Source organism: Elephantulus edwardii, unplaced genomic scaffold, assembly GCF_000299155.1.
Source record: "Elephantulus edwardii isolate Elephantulus edwardi_28Jun2011 unplaced genomic scaffold, EleEdw1.0 scaffold00060, whole genome shotgun sequence".
In the NCBI taxonomy this organism is placed as follows: domain Eukaryota; kingdom Metazoa; phylum Chordata; class Mammalia; order Macroscelidea; family Macroscelididae; genus Elephantulus; species Elephantulus edwardii.
Genome location: NW_006399810.1, coordinates 6,730,379 through 6,745,460, shown reverse-complemented (window position 1 = coordinate 6,745,460; position 15,082 = coordinate 6,730,379). Strand labels below are relative to the sequence as shown.

Genomic DNA, 15,082 nt, shown 5'->3' with positions numbered 1-15,082 from the left:
TCAACAGGCTTCATATTACTTAATTCTTGTACCAAAAAACTGCATCTCCATCTACTAGATGAGGATACTAAGGCTCTGGAGAAAAAGTCGTTCCCAAGATTGAGGAGCCAATTTCCTGGACTCCACACCAGGAGAGTCCTCTCTCCAGGGGCTGGGGGAAGTTAAGAGATCTCCCCATGGATGAGAGCCAGGAGGCTTAAATCCTGTCCTCACACCTCCAGAGGCTAGGAGCAAATAAATTTCTGAACTTGGCTAAAACCACAGCCAGTCTCTGCCAAGTGGGCTCTGGGTCCTGGTGACCCACAGGTCTCAGAGAACCGTGACCCATGAGGTGTTCAATGGTGCTTCTTCAGAACCTCTTCCAAGGAAGCTTCTGGGTGAACTCAAACCTCCTGAATCTCAGTTAAGTCAAGTGCAGTCACCAGTTACCTCACCCAGAGACTCCTGGGCCTCTGGAACTGGAGGAGTTGGGTGGGGCAGTCTTTGTGACCTGCCGGGTTCCCACCCACAAGCAATCTGGAACAGACTCTTCAACCTTGAGCTGTCAAGCCTCCCTTCTCAGGCCAGGCAGCATTCCCTTCCTGTGCCCAGTAATCTTTACAAAGCACCAGCCTTTCAAGGTAGCCTTGGTGCTCTGCATGAAGACAGGCCCAGAAAAGTGTGTCTGCAGGTGACATCTCTCTCAAAACCTATATCCACAACAGGCACAGGGCAGCGCAGGTGTGCTCTGGGTGAGGATCAGGAAGGAGCTGCAGGCAGACCCAGAGGGTTACAAGTGTCAGCTTCCTAATTCCCTGTAGGGCAGGGGATGGTATTCAGTTATCCAGTAGAGGTACTGCACAGCGTCCAGATCTGCCAAACAATAATAAAACTCAGAGCTGTCAAGTTGGAACTGACTCATGGTTTTCAGAGGCTGTAAATTGTGTGGGAGGGTAATGCCCATCTTTCTCCCAAGAAGCAGCTGGTGGATTCAAACTGTGAGTGAAGCTTTGGGATTAGCAATGCAACTCCCTACTCACTAGGTCACCAGAGTACCCTTTGAGACTTGCCAGCAAAGCCCCAACTTTTCCTCTTGAGTGGACTCTGGCTCCTGATGCCTGCACGCATGTTGGAGCAGAGCCGAATTTCCCAGGACTTTTAGGGCCGTGAACTTGCAGAAGCAGATCAGCAGGCCTTTCTTCAGAGGCACCCGTGGGTAGATGCACACCTCCAGCCTTTCACTTAACCGTGCAACCCAGGGGCTCCAGCAGAGCCAGTGGGGAACCTATGTGGAGCACATCACAAACCACCAGGGATGGACCACTGCTTTGAATGCAAAGAATTTTAAGATATCGCTGCAAGTCAAAGTCTTTTTTCCAACCAAAGAGCCTTGAAGCCATCTCTTTAATTTTTTAAAAAATACATGTACATTGGTTTTTATACAATCTTTCATTAATGTACACTGTATTTTATAAAATTACTATTGATCTATGCCTATTATTACCCGTGGCCTAATGGTAAGAAACTATGCTGCAATCCAAAAGGTACAGGATTCAAATCCACCCACCCTATAGGAGAAAGATGGGCAGTCTCCTCCTGTGTGGTTTACTGCCTCTGAAAACCCAGTGATGAGTTGGCTTTCACTCGACAACACACAACAACAACAATGCTCATTTTTCTTTCTCTCGCTTGCTCTCTTACTGCTGTTGAGTTGGAAATAGCTTCTAGCTGAGCCTCCACTGGGGTGCCGAGGCTGTAAATCACACGGGAGAAGACAGCTCCTCTTTCTGAGTCAGTGCAGAGGCTTGGCCTTTGGGTTACCTGAGCAACTCGCTATGGGCCAGTGCACTCTGTTCATTGTGGTGTCTTTAAAACTGGCATTAAGATTATCTGAGGAAATCCTTCAAACCAGCATTCAGGGTCACCAGAGAGAAACATTTACCCATAACCACGTAGTTGTTGCTAGGTGCATGAAGTCAGTTTTAACTCAAGAAGGAGATGTTGCACGTAGTAGAATGGAATCCTGCCCATTCCCGTGTCATCGTCACTATCCTTGCCATGTTTGGTCCGTAGGCGTTACTGCTCTTTGGGTGGCCCAACAAGAGGTGACCACAGGTCCTCAGGTCTTGTGTTGCCAAGGTTCTTTTAAAAGGGAAGCACTGGTGGCCTAGTGGCAAGAAGCTACACTGCAACCAGAAGGCACAGTTAGAATCTGTCAGCTGCTCCACAATGGGCCAGTTCTGACTCGATGGCACACAACAACAACAACAACAACAGCTACTGCATAAGCAGTGTTGTGAATCTATATGACTTAAAAAAAAGGAAGAAGCTTTTAGGGTTAATATGAACTACGAACACAAGCCAAGTTCATTACTTTTTTTTTAAATGGAAGAGTCATCTTACTTTTTTTTTTAAGATACAAAAGGTGAATGTCATAAGTACCAATATACCTACTATTCTCTCTCTTAAGGGATTATTGAATTCTTTTTACTGTTCAGTTTATTTTTTTAAACATAAGTATGTTCCGAAAAGAATGGAATAATACATGTCTTTATTCCATTCACCTGAAATATGAATTAAAATGCAAACAGTTTTACTTTCTTCACTTTCACAAAGCAAAATTAATAATATATGAAAAGATAATAATACCATTTCCTTTTAGTAACTGGTGTTTAAATCTTGATTGCCGTCAGAGTTATTGAGAGATAAAAAGAGAGTCACCTTTCTTAAAGAGAGCTGCTGCTATTCCACTGACAGTGAAGCTCTGATGACCTGGCGGTAAGGAGTTATGCCCACAACCCAGAGGTGCACAGTTCAAGTTCACCAGCTGCTCTAAGGAAGAAGGATGAGCACTCTCCTCTTGTGTAATTTGCAGCTTCTGCAAACCTCCTGGAGGGTCATCTATGGGTCAGTCTGACTCAAAGGAACACAACAACAGCACTGCACTGATGGGAACCCTGGTGACACACTGGTTAAGCACTCAGAAGCTGCAGGCTCGCTGAGGAGAAAGCTGTGGTGATCTGTGCTCCCTGAGCGATTCCAGTCTTGGAAACTGTGGGCAATGCTGTGTGGTCCTATGGGGTTGCTTTGAGTTGGAATGAACTCCATGGCAGTGGGCTTGGCTTGGCTTTAGTCTACTAACAGTGACCTTTCACCTAAGGAAGCTAATTTTCACTGGGGTTATCCCCCTCCATTTTAGGCCTCTCTTTCTCTGTTTCTCTGCTCCATGTATTTTCATGGTACTGCTCCCTTATCAAACCTTACAGTGGATGAACTCTCTCATCTCCTTGGCCAGTTCTAGGTCCTGATACACTGAGAAGGTGCTTAGTGGGCAAACGACACTCACATTATCCCCTGTTCATCATGTTGTTGTTGTTGTTATGTGCCATCAAGTCGCCTGTGACTCATAGTGACCCTATGTGCAATGGCCTTAAACCCTGCTCTGTGCCAATCTCACTGTCTCCTACACACGTACCCCCATTATCCCAGTCACTGAATCAATCCTCCTCATAGAGGGCTTTCCCCTCCTGAGCTGTCCCTCCACCCTCCCAAGCATGATGCACCTCTCCAAGGACCTGTCCCTCCTTGCAACATGTCCAAAGTATGTCAGACAAAGCTTCAGAATCCTTGCCTCCGAGGAGCAGTCTGGTTTAACACTCTCCAGGATGAACCTGTTCATTTTCTTAACAGCCCATAGTATATTCAATACTCTTTTCCAGCACCACAGCTCAAAGGCATCAATTCTCCTTCTATCATCCCTAGTCATTGTCCAGCTCTCTGATGTGTAACAAGTGATAGCAAAGACCATGGCCTGTATTAGGCACACCTTAAGTCTCCAGAGTGATACCAATGCTCTTCAATACTTTGGAGAGGGTCCCTAACAGCAGACTTTCCCATGACAATACGTCTTTTAATTCCCTGGCTGTTGGTGCAAAGAGCGTTGATTGTGGAACCAAGCAAGCTTAAAGCTGTTTACAATCTCAATCTCTTCACCATCCATCATGATGCTACCAATCAGCCCAATGTTGAGAATGTTTGTTTTCTTGATGTTGAGCTTCAGTCCATATTGAAGGCTGCAGTCCTTGACCTTCTGAAGCAAGTGCTTCAGGTCCTCCTCAGTTTCAGCAAATAGGGTTGTGTCATCTGCATAGCACAGATTGTTAATTTCTCCTCATAGAGCCCAGCCTCCCAGATAATCTGTTTTGCATATAGATTGAAAAGGTATGGCACTTAAAAAACAAGGAACTCATGCAATATTATTCAAAATGGGTGACCCTGGAGGACATTATGTTGCGTGAAGTATCTCGGTCACAAAAGGACAAATACTGCATGTTGCCACTGTTGTAAAACAGGACTGACATCAGGGTTGGGGGGGAGACTGAGAAAGATGGGTTTAATAATGTATACTGCATTGAAACAGATGAGGGAGAAAACTGTTTAAAAGGGATATGTAATTAGGTATTTTTGTCATGACAGGAGTCCAGAGCGAAGGCTGCATAGTGGAGTGGACCTGGGGGGAGGGATTGTAAATCATTGAAAGAAATTTTCTTTTACTTTTCCAAGAGGGTAGTGTACTGGGGGGGAGGGTTGGGAGGGGAGAAAAGTGCAACAATGAATGAGTGAAAATGCAAAGTCTCTGTAAATTTTCATTGAAAAAGACATTCGAAGAAATAAATCTGTCAAGAATAAAAAGAAAAGATTCAAATGTAATTTAAGAAATAAATATCTGCATTAGGGAAAAAAAAAGAAAATGTATGGTACATCCATGGTGCACACCCTTCCCAATTTTGAACCGTGCAGTGTTTTCTTTCTCTGTTCTGATGACGGCCTCCTGGTCCAAGTATAGGTTATGAATAAGCACAATCAAGTGTTCTGGAATTCACATTCTTCTCAGGGTTAGCCACAGTTTGTTGTGGTCCACACAGTCAAACACCTTTGCATAGTCAGTGAAACACAGACTTTCCTCTGGTATTTTCTGCTTTCAGCCAAGATGCATCTAACAGTAGCTAAAATATCCTTAGTACCACGGCCTCTTCTAAACCCAGCCTGGACTTCTGGCAGTTCTCTGCTGATGGGCTGGCTGTTCCAGTCATTTTTGGATAATCCTCAGCAGAATCTTGCTTGCATGTGATATTAATGATATTGTTTGATAATTTTCACACCCTGTCAGATCACCTTTCTTTGTAATGGAAACAAATACAAATTTCTTCCAGTCAGTTGGCCAAGTGGTTGTCCTCCAGATTTCTTGGCACAACTTGGTGAGCACATCGAGGGCAGCATCTGTTTGTTGAAATATATCAATTGGTATACCATCAATTCCTGGGGCTTTGTTTTATGCCACTTCTCTCAGAGCAATTTGAATTTCTTCCTTCATCACCACAGGCTCTTGCTCATATGTTGTGTCATGAAATTCTGTGTCTACCAATTCCTTTTGGTACAACGACTCTATATACTTCTTCCATCTTCTTTTAATGCTTCCTGGATCATTTAATATTCTGACCAAAGTGTCCTTAAGTATTGCAACTCGAGGCTTGAATTTGTTCTTCAGTTCCTTGAGCTTAAGAAATGTTGTTCATCATGGCTCATGTATTTTCTCAGGCCAAGATTCCTCTCTTCCATACACTCACTCCTTTTAGCATCTCCCACAACTGAAATCCTGTCCCTTCTTGTCTTCTGTGCCATTTTTTCCCCTTTGCTCCCTCTCTGCCCTCTCAACATCATTCTTCTCCTTCTAGTCTTCTTTATCTCAAGACTTTCTCTGGGTGTCTAATAAGCACGTAAAATAGTGCTAAGGAAGACACTCCCACAGAGGAAGGCAGGATGCCATTAGGCCTCCAGCAGGCTGGAGACTTCAGGCAATGTACCGCCTGCCAGCTTTCCTTCTGAGTCCTACCCTTTCACAGGATGGGTATGACTCAACAATTTCTTCAGTCTTTGACTTTTCACTATTTTATGAAATTCCAATCCCTACTCTCCAAAACCATGTGTGTGTATGTTGTTATTGTTGTGTACCATCAAGTCAGGTCTGACTTGTAGTTGACCCTCCAGCAGGCTTTCAGAGGTTGTGAAGCACATGGGAAGAGGTTGCCTGTATTTCTACCATGGAGTGGCTAGTGGATTTGAACCACCTGCCTTTGGGTTGGCAGTGCAACTCCTTACCCACTAACTAAGCCACTAGAGTTCACTCTCTCTCTCACTCTGTGTGTGTATGTGTTTATATATATACATTTTCTTTTTGCCTTCCAGCTTTTGTCCAATTTCTATAACTCAGTTCCGGGGTGTTGGGTCCACTTGCTTGAATTTTGTTTCTATTCAACGCTGTCTTCCCACTTCCCATACCCATGTCTTCAGGAATCTCTTTCTAAAATGTTTTCCGAGGTCTTTCCCCACCCTCGTTCTTCGTCTCCTCTCTGCTCACCATGTTAATTAATATTCGCTGGCTGTTCTGTTGCCTTTCTCCCCTCTTCTTCCTCCTCACTCATCCTATTAGCTTCATCTTGTCTCTGGGTCTCCCTTTGCTCTTCTTGTCTTTGTTGAACTGTCTTCATTTCCTCCTTTTCTTGCCCTTTGTTTTTCTGTGGGATTTCCTAAATGGCATGTTGTTTAGAAGTCCAGTCTCCCACATTATACCAGTTTCTCCTGCTCCGTCCAGAAAGCCCTACAACCGTGTTTCCTGTGACTTGTCTTGGATGCCTGAAGCTAACCATGGCAACAGTTACAAGCCAAGGGGGTGGTGCTGGTCCAGGCCTCCCCGGGATCTGGGGGTGGTTCATTCTGTGCCACGGAAGTTAATTTTTCGGCTTCACCTTCTTTGTGGACAAAGGACTGGAGAAATGGCCAGGACTTGCAGGGATGTTAAAGGATGCCGACCCAGACACCTTACCCTGAGCCCTGGGCTCTGCCACCAGGGCAGGATTCGAGCAGGCCTGTGAGGCAACCAGGCGTGTGTTTGTATTTATAGTCACAGTTTTAAATGCAGGGGTGACCTCTTGCTAAAAACTAACAGGTCATTGCAAATGTAGGAAAATAACCCCTTCACCTCACCAATGGAAAGAAACAATTATGGCCTCTGCCAATGTGTCCCTAGTGTCTGGATTGTTTTCTGAGAACTTTTTCCTTCTTGGAAAAGCTCAGATTCCTGAAGTCGTTGCCTTTCCTTGACTTTGCTGCAAGGACTACCCCCAAAATGGTAATCACAGAATTCATTATCTCTGCCAACCGCTGCTGGCAGAAAGGCAGGAAGCTGCCCAGTCCTGGCTCCTGGTTACGCATTTCACAAAAAGATTCTCCTGTGAGCCCTGGATCACTTCCTGAGATGCTCCTCCTTCTCTCCTTCGGCATCAGCTCTTCCCACTCTTAAAGAAACACGGCACACAAAACATGCAGCCATGCATGCAGCCGAAAGGGGCCATTCAGAGCCTCTGAGCTCCTTCCCAGGGTCTCTGCAGTGTTCTGGGAACGGCTGTGCACCATTCACCCTTCCCTTCTGATGGCTTCTGAACCATGAAGCCCTGGCCAGCAATGCCCAAGACAATCCCATGATGCAAGGGGCAGGCCTGTGGGGCCCCTCTGAGGAGGTCCATGCTCAGCCAGATTCTTTCCTTCTCCAGTTTTACTTAGTACTGAACCAGGATTGCAACTGTGTAGATGCTCCTACCAGCAGCTCTTAGAAATCATGTGTTGTCCTCTACAGGTGGTCATTTGACTGGCCATTGTATCTTGGTCTTCAGAGTCGGTGCTGTTTTCCAGGCAAGTGGTCAAGCGTGTCTTACCTGAGCCTCTTTCTCACAGCATCCCAGTCCCTCACTGCCTAAGGAGAATGAGACAATCTTAGTCCAAAAAGAGCAAGTCAAGCTGCCTTAGAAGGAGTGAACCTGTACTGCCAGCCATGAGCATCATTTTGCCAACTCCATGCTGTAGCAACCAATCGTTGAGGAAAATACAGCCAGAGTGCCCCTTAGAGGCAAGGATCTCATATAGGAAGGAGGCAGCTTCATCTCATATTACTTGGGGTATGTTGGTAGGAGAGACTATTCCTTGGAGAAAGGCCATTCACTTGGAAAAGTGAAGGGTCAGCAAAAGAGATGAAAATCCTCAATTGGGTGGCTTGACACGGTGACTGCAGTAGTGGATTCAAGTGTGTCAGAGATGGTGAGGATGGCACAGGACAGAGTGCAGATATGTTGCTCATAGGATCACTATGATTCATACTCAACTAGACAGCCCCTAACAACAACAGCTCCAAAAGAGTTCATGGTTCTTTCAAACCCAACTCCTAATGCCCTAAGCTGGCCCTCATCCACTGTTGCCACACAATGCCATTTCTCTCTCATCCAACCTTTCCTCTTTTGTCAAGAAGCACCTTCCCAGAAACAGGTCTTTGATTGTATCATTCCCTCCTCAAAGTTACAAGGGCTCACTCAGATATAGCAACTCTCCTTCCCATCTTTTAGCTGTACTTTCTGTACTTCACCTCCATGTGCCTGCTGCCATAGCCAAACAAAGGATTTTGCCTTTCCATATGCATGCCTAGTTTCCCACTTCTGGGTCTTTATGCATTCCAGTGACACCACCCCCAAATCCCTCCCCAACCACAGGTATAAATCTTGATCTACTCCCCATTCATTGGATATTGAGCACTGGCTTTGTGGCAGACCGTGGTCTCCATACCCAAGAGCCACTGGCAGCAAAGATCCACCCCTGCTTGCCAGTAGCTTGTCCAGGAGCAAAACAGACAGACAGCATGAGTGGTGGGAGGCACATCGGATTGCATCCTGAGCATGCCTCATGGAGTCTTTCCAGGAGATGCTGAGCCCTGGCACTAGAAATGAAGTGGGTGGGACACCCCAAGCCTAATCTTCCAGGCAGAAATTTTTGCCCTTGGATTCTCCTTCTCACAGGGTGTAAATTCCTTGACCACAGGAAAGGTCTGATTCCACGTTCTCACCCCCCAGCCCGTCCAGGAAGGTAAGCTGACAGCCTTCAAATCCCCACTCTCCAAGCCCACCTCCCTTCACCAGATCAGGACAGGTGACTGTAACTTTAGGGAGTGGAGGAAGATACTTGGCACATACTCATTAAATCTTCTGTTAGTGATAATACTACCATAGCATTTATCATCCAAACAGATATTTAGGTGGGGTGAAGAGGGAGGAGTTTAATGCGGACATCAGGACAATAGGCCTATGTGGAAACTGTCCTCCGGTAAGTGGAATACATGGACTGTATTAGAGCAGAGTGGTGAGTAAACCTTCACAGATTGAGTACAATTTTAAATGATCATATTTTCTTATTAGACCAAGTAAGGTAAAGAAGGGAAAAGAGAATCCTGATGAGTTTGGCACTCAGGGATGTGTGAGGCTATGAGTATCCCTGTCTAAGAAGGAGAAGAAAGCAGAGAGTGGCCTGCATGGGGTATGCAAGGGTGGTGTCAAAGAGAAGATGAGGTTTGTGGAAGAGGATTAGCAGGCTGCTTTCTGAATGAGACGAGGAGAGGAGTGGGGGTTTTGTGTCAGTTTCCTCATTCATTGGTGGTGGTTGTTGCTGTTATGTGCCATAGAGTCGTTTTTGACTCATAGCGACCCTATGTACAAGAGCCCTAAATGCCATTCTATTCTGTGCCAACCTGGCCGTCTCAAACACACTCATTCCCACCAATCCACTCACAGAATCGATCCATCTCATCGAGGGTCTTCCTCTACTGCACCATCCCTCCACTCTCTCAAACATGATGTCCTTCTCCAAGGACCAGTCCCTCCTTGCAACATGCCCAAAGTACGTCAGACGAAGCTTCAGAATCCTTGACTCCAGGGAACATTCTGGCTTCACCCTCTCCAGGACAAACCTGTTTGTCCTCCTAGCAGTCCATGGTATATTCAACACTCTTCTCCAGCACCACAACTCAAAGGCATCAATTCTCTTTCTATCATCCCTATTCACTGTCCAACTCTCTGATGCATAGCACGTAATTGCAAAGACTAGAGCCTGGATCAGGCACACCTTAGTCTCCAGCCTGACATCATTGCACTTCAATACTCTTGAGAGGTCCTTCACAGCTGACTTTCCCAATGCAATTCATCTCCTGTTTTCCTGGCTGCTGTTACCAAGAGTGTTGACTGTGAAGCCAAGTAAACTAAAACTGTTAACTATCTCAATCTCTTCACCATCCATACTGATACTGCCAATTGGCCCAGTGGTGAGAATCTTTGTTTTCTTGATATTGAGCTTCAATCCATACTGAAGGCTGCAGTCCTTGACCCTCAGCAGCAAGTGCTTCAGGTTCTCCTCAGTTTCAGTGAGCAGGGTTGTGTCATCTGCATAACGCAGGTTGTTGAAGATTCTTCCACCAATCCTGATGCCACATTCCTCCTCACACAGCCCAGCTTCTCGGATGATCTGTTCTGTATACAAATTGAAAAGGAGTGGGAATTACCCTTTTGTACTACCTCACAGGGCTGGTGGAGGACTGAAATGAGATGATAATCTCAAAGTCCTTTGAAAAGAAAAGGTCTGTGGAATGGAAAGCATCTGGATGTTGCTCTTCTGAGTACCTGGGGGGAGCTCAGTACCTAACACCTAATAGGGAGAGGGGAGAGCCAGAGGGGAGGGGAGAGTTGGCTCCTGAGGAGGAGGCTTGTCTGAGGCACAGGCCTGGTTCTGAGGAGGAGGACAGGAGAGAATCAGAAATGGCTACAGGCTAACTAAAGGAGCTGCTCTTTGCTCTCCCTGAACACCTAGACCCTTCTCCCCTATGCCTAGTAGCATACCCTGACTCCTTCCTGACTTCCAGCCTCTTCTTGGTCCTGTGACTGCTTTGAAAGGGGAAACCCCCCTTGATTTTCATGAAAATAGAAACCATTTTAAGGGACTCTGGTGACCTAATGATTAACACCCTCATCCAAGTGTGTCAGGACAGTGAGGAGAAGCGCCCTCTAAGTTCTTTCTTTCTGCAGCTGTGCAGGACCTGATTCCTAGTCCTTCCACTTCCCTCCTTTGTAAGGAGTAAGCTGAGGCTTGGAACAATAAGCTGAAGAGTCCACGGCCCTCATAAGTAACTATGAAATAGGATTTAACTCGGGCAATATAAGGTCTAGGGGCCAAAGCACAAAGAGAACCAGCAGTGAGGTAAGAGCTAAGAAAAGGAGGGCTTCCTGCACAAGGGCAAGGACTGTACATCAAGAAGACAAAGATTCTCACCACTAGGCCAATTGACCTAGGTAGATGGAGAAGAGATTGAGGTTGTTTATAGTTACATCTTGCTCGGCTCCACAATCAACACTCTTTGCACCAGCAATCAGGAAATCAAATGATGAAATGCATTAGGTAAATCTGTTGTCAGGGACCTTCCAGAGTACTGAAAAGCAATAATGTTAGTCTAGAGACTAAGGTGCACCTGATTCAGGTCATGGTCTTCTCAAATACTTGCTATGTATCAGAGAGCTGGGCAACAACTAAAGATGACAGAAGAAGCATTGATGCCTTTGAATTATGGTTCTGGAAAAGAATCCTGAACATACCATGGACTGCCAAGAAAACAAATAGGTCAGTTTTGGAGAGAGTGAAACCAAGTTTCTCCTTGGAGGCCAGGGTTTTGAAGCTCCATACATATTTTGGGCATGTGGCCAAGAGTGACTGGTCCTTGGAGAAGGACATCATGCCCAGAAGGGTGGAGGGACAGCACAGGAGAGGAAGACCCCGGATAAGATGGATTGATACTGTAATTAGGGCAATGAGGGTAGATGTGTCAGAGTTAGTGAGACTGGTTCAGGACAGGGCAGGCTTCAGAGCTGTTGTACATACGGTCACTGTGAGTCTCAGGTGAATTGACAGCAGTTAACAACAACAATCTTCGTTTGTCTCTAAGGAGAAATAACCAAAGCAGGTAAATCAGAGAGCAAAATGAGATCCCATGGGAAGAGGTGGAGAACAGAGGAGGCCACACCTAGGATTTCACTCACCTGTAGCCACGGAAAGTGTAAGGCACGGCTGGAGGAACACGAGTATGATGGACCAACTCTAGGAAATGAGTTTGTAAGGAGAAGTACCCAATAGTAAGAAAAACCCAGATCTTTCTCAAACGCATTATACTGTGCCAAATGCTGACCCAAAGTTTGTATTGAAATAATCCAACCCCTTCTTCAGAGTAACGCTGAAAAGTCAGCATTATTATCGCATTTGGTCATTGTTATTGTTAATAGCCCTGGAGTTGGCTTTAACGTACAACAATCTTATGACAACGGAAGGAAACGCTGCCCAGACCTGACCATCTTGATGATGTTTGCCATGTTGGAGTCCATTGTCATAGCCATTGGATCAGTCTAGCTTGTGGGATGTTTCCCTCATTTACCAGCCCTCTGCTTTTGACAAAACGTGTTATCTTTTCCAACAATCAGTCTTTTGTGATGACTTATCACCAAAGTAAATGATCTGGAGTCTCATCATAATTTCTTCTCAGAAGCATGCAGGCTGTATTTCTTCTAAAACGCATCTGTTTCCTTTTCTGACAGTTTGTGATATAGTTCATATTCCCTCTCACAAGTGAAGAAACTGAGGCATAGAGTACAGAATACATCTCGGGGCCGACTCAATTGGGCTCTCATTATAGGAGGTGAGAGGAGTCAAAGAAAGGTTCACGATCAGGGAAGGCCATGGCATTTGTGAGATCCATCCTATTAAAAATCCGACTAATTATTCTCCACTGTGCATAGGGTTTTTGAAGGCTTGTAAAAAGTGGATGGCCAGCCCTTCTTCCTAGTCTGTCTCAATTTTAAAATATATATAATATATATAATAGTATCTGACAGAAAAGCATGCAGAAGGTCAAGGACTGCAGTCTTCAATATGGATTGAAGCTCAATATCAAGAAAACAAAGATTCTCACCACTGGGCCAATTGGCAGTATCAGTATGGATGGTGAAGAGATTGAGATAGTTAACAGTTTTAGTTTACTTGGCTCCACAGTCAACACTCTTGGTAATAGCAGCCAGGAAAACAGGAGATGAATTGCATTGGGAAAGTCAGCTGTGAAGGACCTCTCAAGAGTATTGAAGTGCAATGATGTCAGGCTGGAGACTAAGGTATGCCTGATCCAGGCTCTAGTCTTTGCAATTATGTGCTATGCATCAGAGAGTTGGACAGTGAATAGGGATGATAGAAAGAGAATTGATGCCTTTGAGTTGTAGTGCTGCAGAAGAGTGTTGAATATACCATGGACTGCTAGGAGGACAAACAGGTTTGTCCTGGAGAGGGTGAAGCCAGAATGTTCCCTGGAGTCAAGGATTCTGAAGCTTCGTCTGACGTACTTTGGGCATGTTGCAAGGAGGGACTGGTCCTTGGAGAAGGACATCATGTTTGAGAGAGTGGAGGGATGGTGCAGTAGAGGAAGACCCTCAATGAGATGGATCGATTCTGTGAGTGGATTGGTGGGAATGAATGTGTTTGAGACAGTGAGACTGGCACAGGATAGAATGGTGTTTAGGGCTTTTGTACATAGGGTCGCTATGAATTGCAAATGACTTGATGGCACATAACAACAACAACAACAACAAATTATTCTCTGTGCCTTGCACATAGTTCAGGATTGATTCCTTTGTTGAATGAATGAGTCTGAAGTGGGAGTTGAACCAAGCAAATGGCTCCTACTATCCAGCTACATACTCTGGGTATATAGAGTGATCATTGCAAGGAATATTCAAGGCTATGTTCTTATCCATCAGTGCTGTAGACAGAATAAATAATATATCTTGGATTGATAGAGCTTTGTTCCTATACTTATCATCTAAAATGCATTCTGTCCATTCTGCACAGTGGTACCACTGAGGCCCAGTGGATGGCAGCCTGGCTGGGTGACATTTCCTAGGCTCTGGAGCACATGACCAACTTTTCTAATGGAGTGAAAGAACTTTCACCTCTGGGGCTGGGCTGTGAAACAGGGGCAAGCTCCTCCTTTTTCTCTCCTGCCTTCCAGCTGAAGAGAATCACATGTGGAGGCAGCTCATGGCTATAGCCAAGCACATGGGAACAGCACCCTAGGAATCCAATAGAACAATACTGTCCACTATGATAGCCAGGAGCCCATGTGGCAGGTAATTTAAATGAAATGAAACTTTAAAATTCTGTTTCTTAGATGCTCTAGCCACATTTTGACTGCCCAGGAATCATATTGGCTACCATGTCAGACAGTGCAGATATAAAATGCTTCCATTATCACAAAAACCTCTGTTGGACAATACTGGGAAAGAACCTAGGTTTTCATCTGTAGGAATAGAGCTGCCCTATAGTGTAGATTCAATTTATGTCAAAAGTATTTTATGAAGGAGAAATATATTTACATAATTTTTAAGTCACTGTATTTGCCTTCGAGAGTACAGATAGATTTTCCTAATATATATACTCTTATATACTGTTGGTGGGATTGTAAGATGGTACAACCAATCTAGAAGGCAGTTTAGTGTTTCCTCAAAAAGCTGAAGATAGAAATTTCATATGACCCAGCTATTTCAGTGTTTGGCATATACCTGAGAAAATGAGTACTGAGGTACAAACGGAGACGTGTACATCAGTGTTCATAGCAATGTTTTCGCCATCACAGGAATATGGAAACAGCCCAAACGCCTAACCACAATTGAATGGATTGAGAAATTATGGTACATTCACACGATAAAATACTATGCAGCACACAGGAGCAATGATTTTGTAAATTATCTAACATGAGAGGAACTGGAGAGCATTATGCTAAGTGAACTAAATCAGTCCCATAAGGACAAATGTGGTATAAGACCATTATTGTAGAAAGTGTATGAGGATCCTAGCAGGGGAGGGTGGGAGTAAAAAGGACAAGTTAATCATAGGGTCACACAATTTGGTGGGTGGAGGAAGGGGTGGGTAAGGGAAATGGGAAAGATCCGGTATGAAAAATAATAGATATGAACTTTGTAAGTAAACCAGTATAAAATAAAAAATTCGTTTAAAAAAAATTCAAGGTGAGGAGGGAGGAACCAGAGGGTTGAAGATGAGCAGGGGTGGAGTGGGTGGATGGTGGTTATTCATAGGGTTGCACAATCTGATGGGTGTAGGGAGAGATAAAGGAAAGGGGAAAGATTGA

General features: G+C 44.9%; 1 protein-coding gene across 1 annotated transcript in view; it reads left to right on the top strand.

Annotated features, from left to right (window-relative positions):
• Nucleotides 1-14,010, top strand: part of CNPY1 (canopy FGF signaling regulator 1) — a 29,532-nt gene extending 15,522 nt beyond the window's left edge. The window contains exon 3 of the mRNA XM_006887684.1: nt 13,946-14,010. Within this exon, the coding sequence (XP_006887746.1) occupies nt 13,946-14,010 (65 nt within the window). The remainder of the gene's footprint in view (nt 1-13,945) is intronic.
• Nucleotides 14,011-15,082: the final 1,072 nt, after the last annotated feature.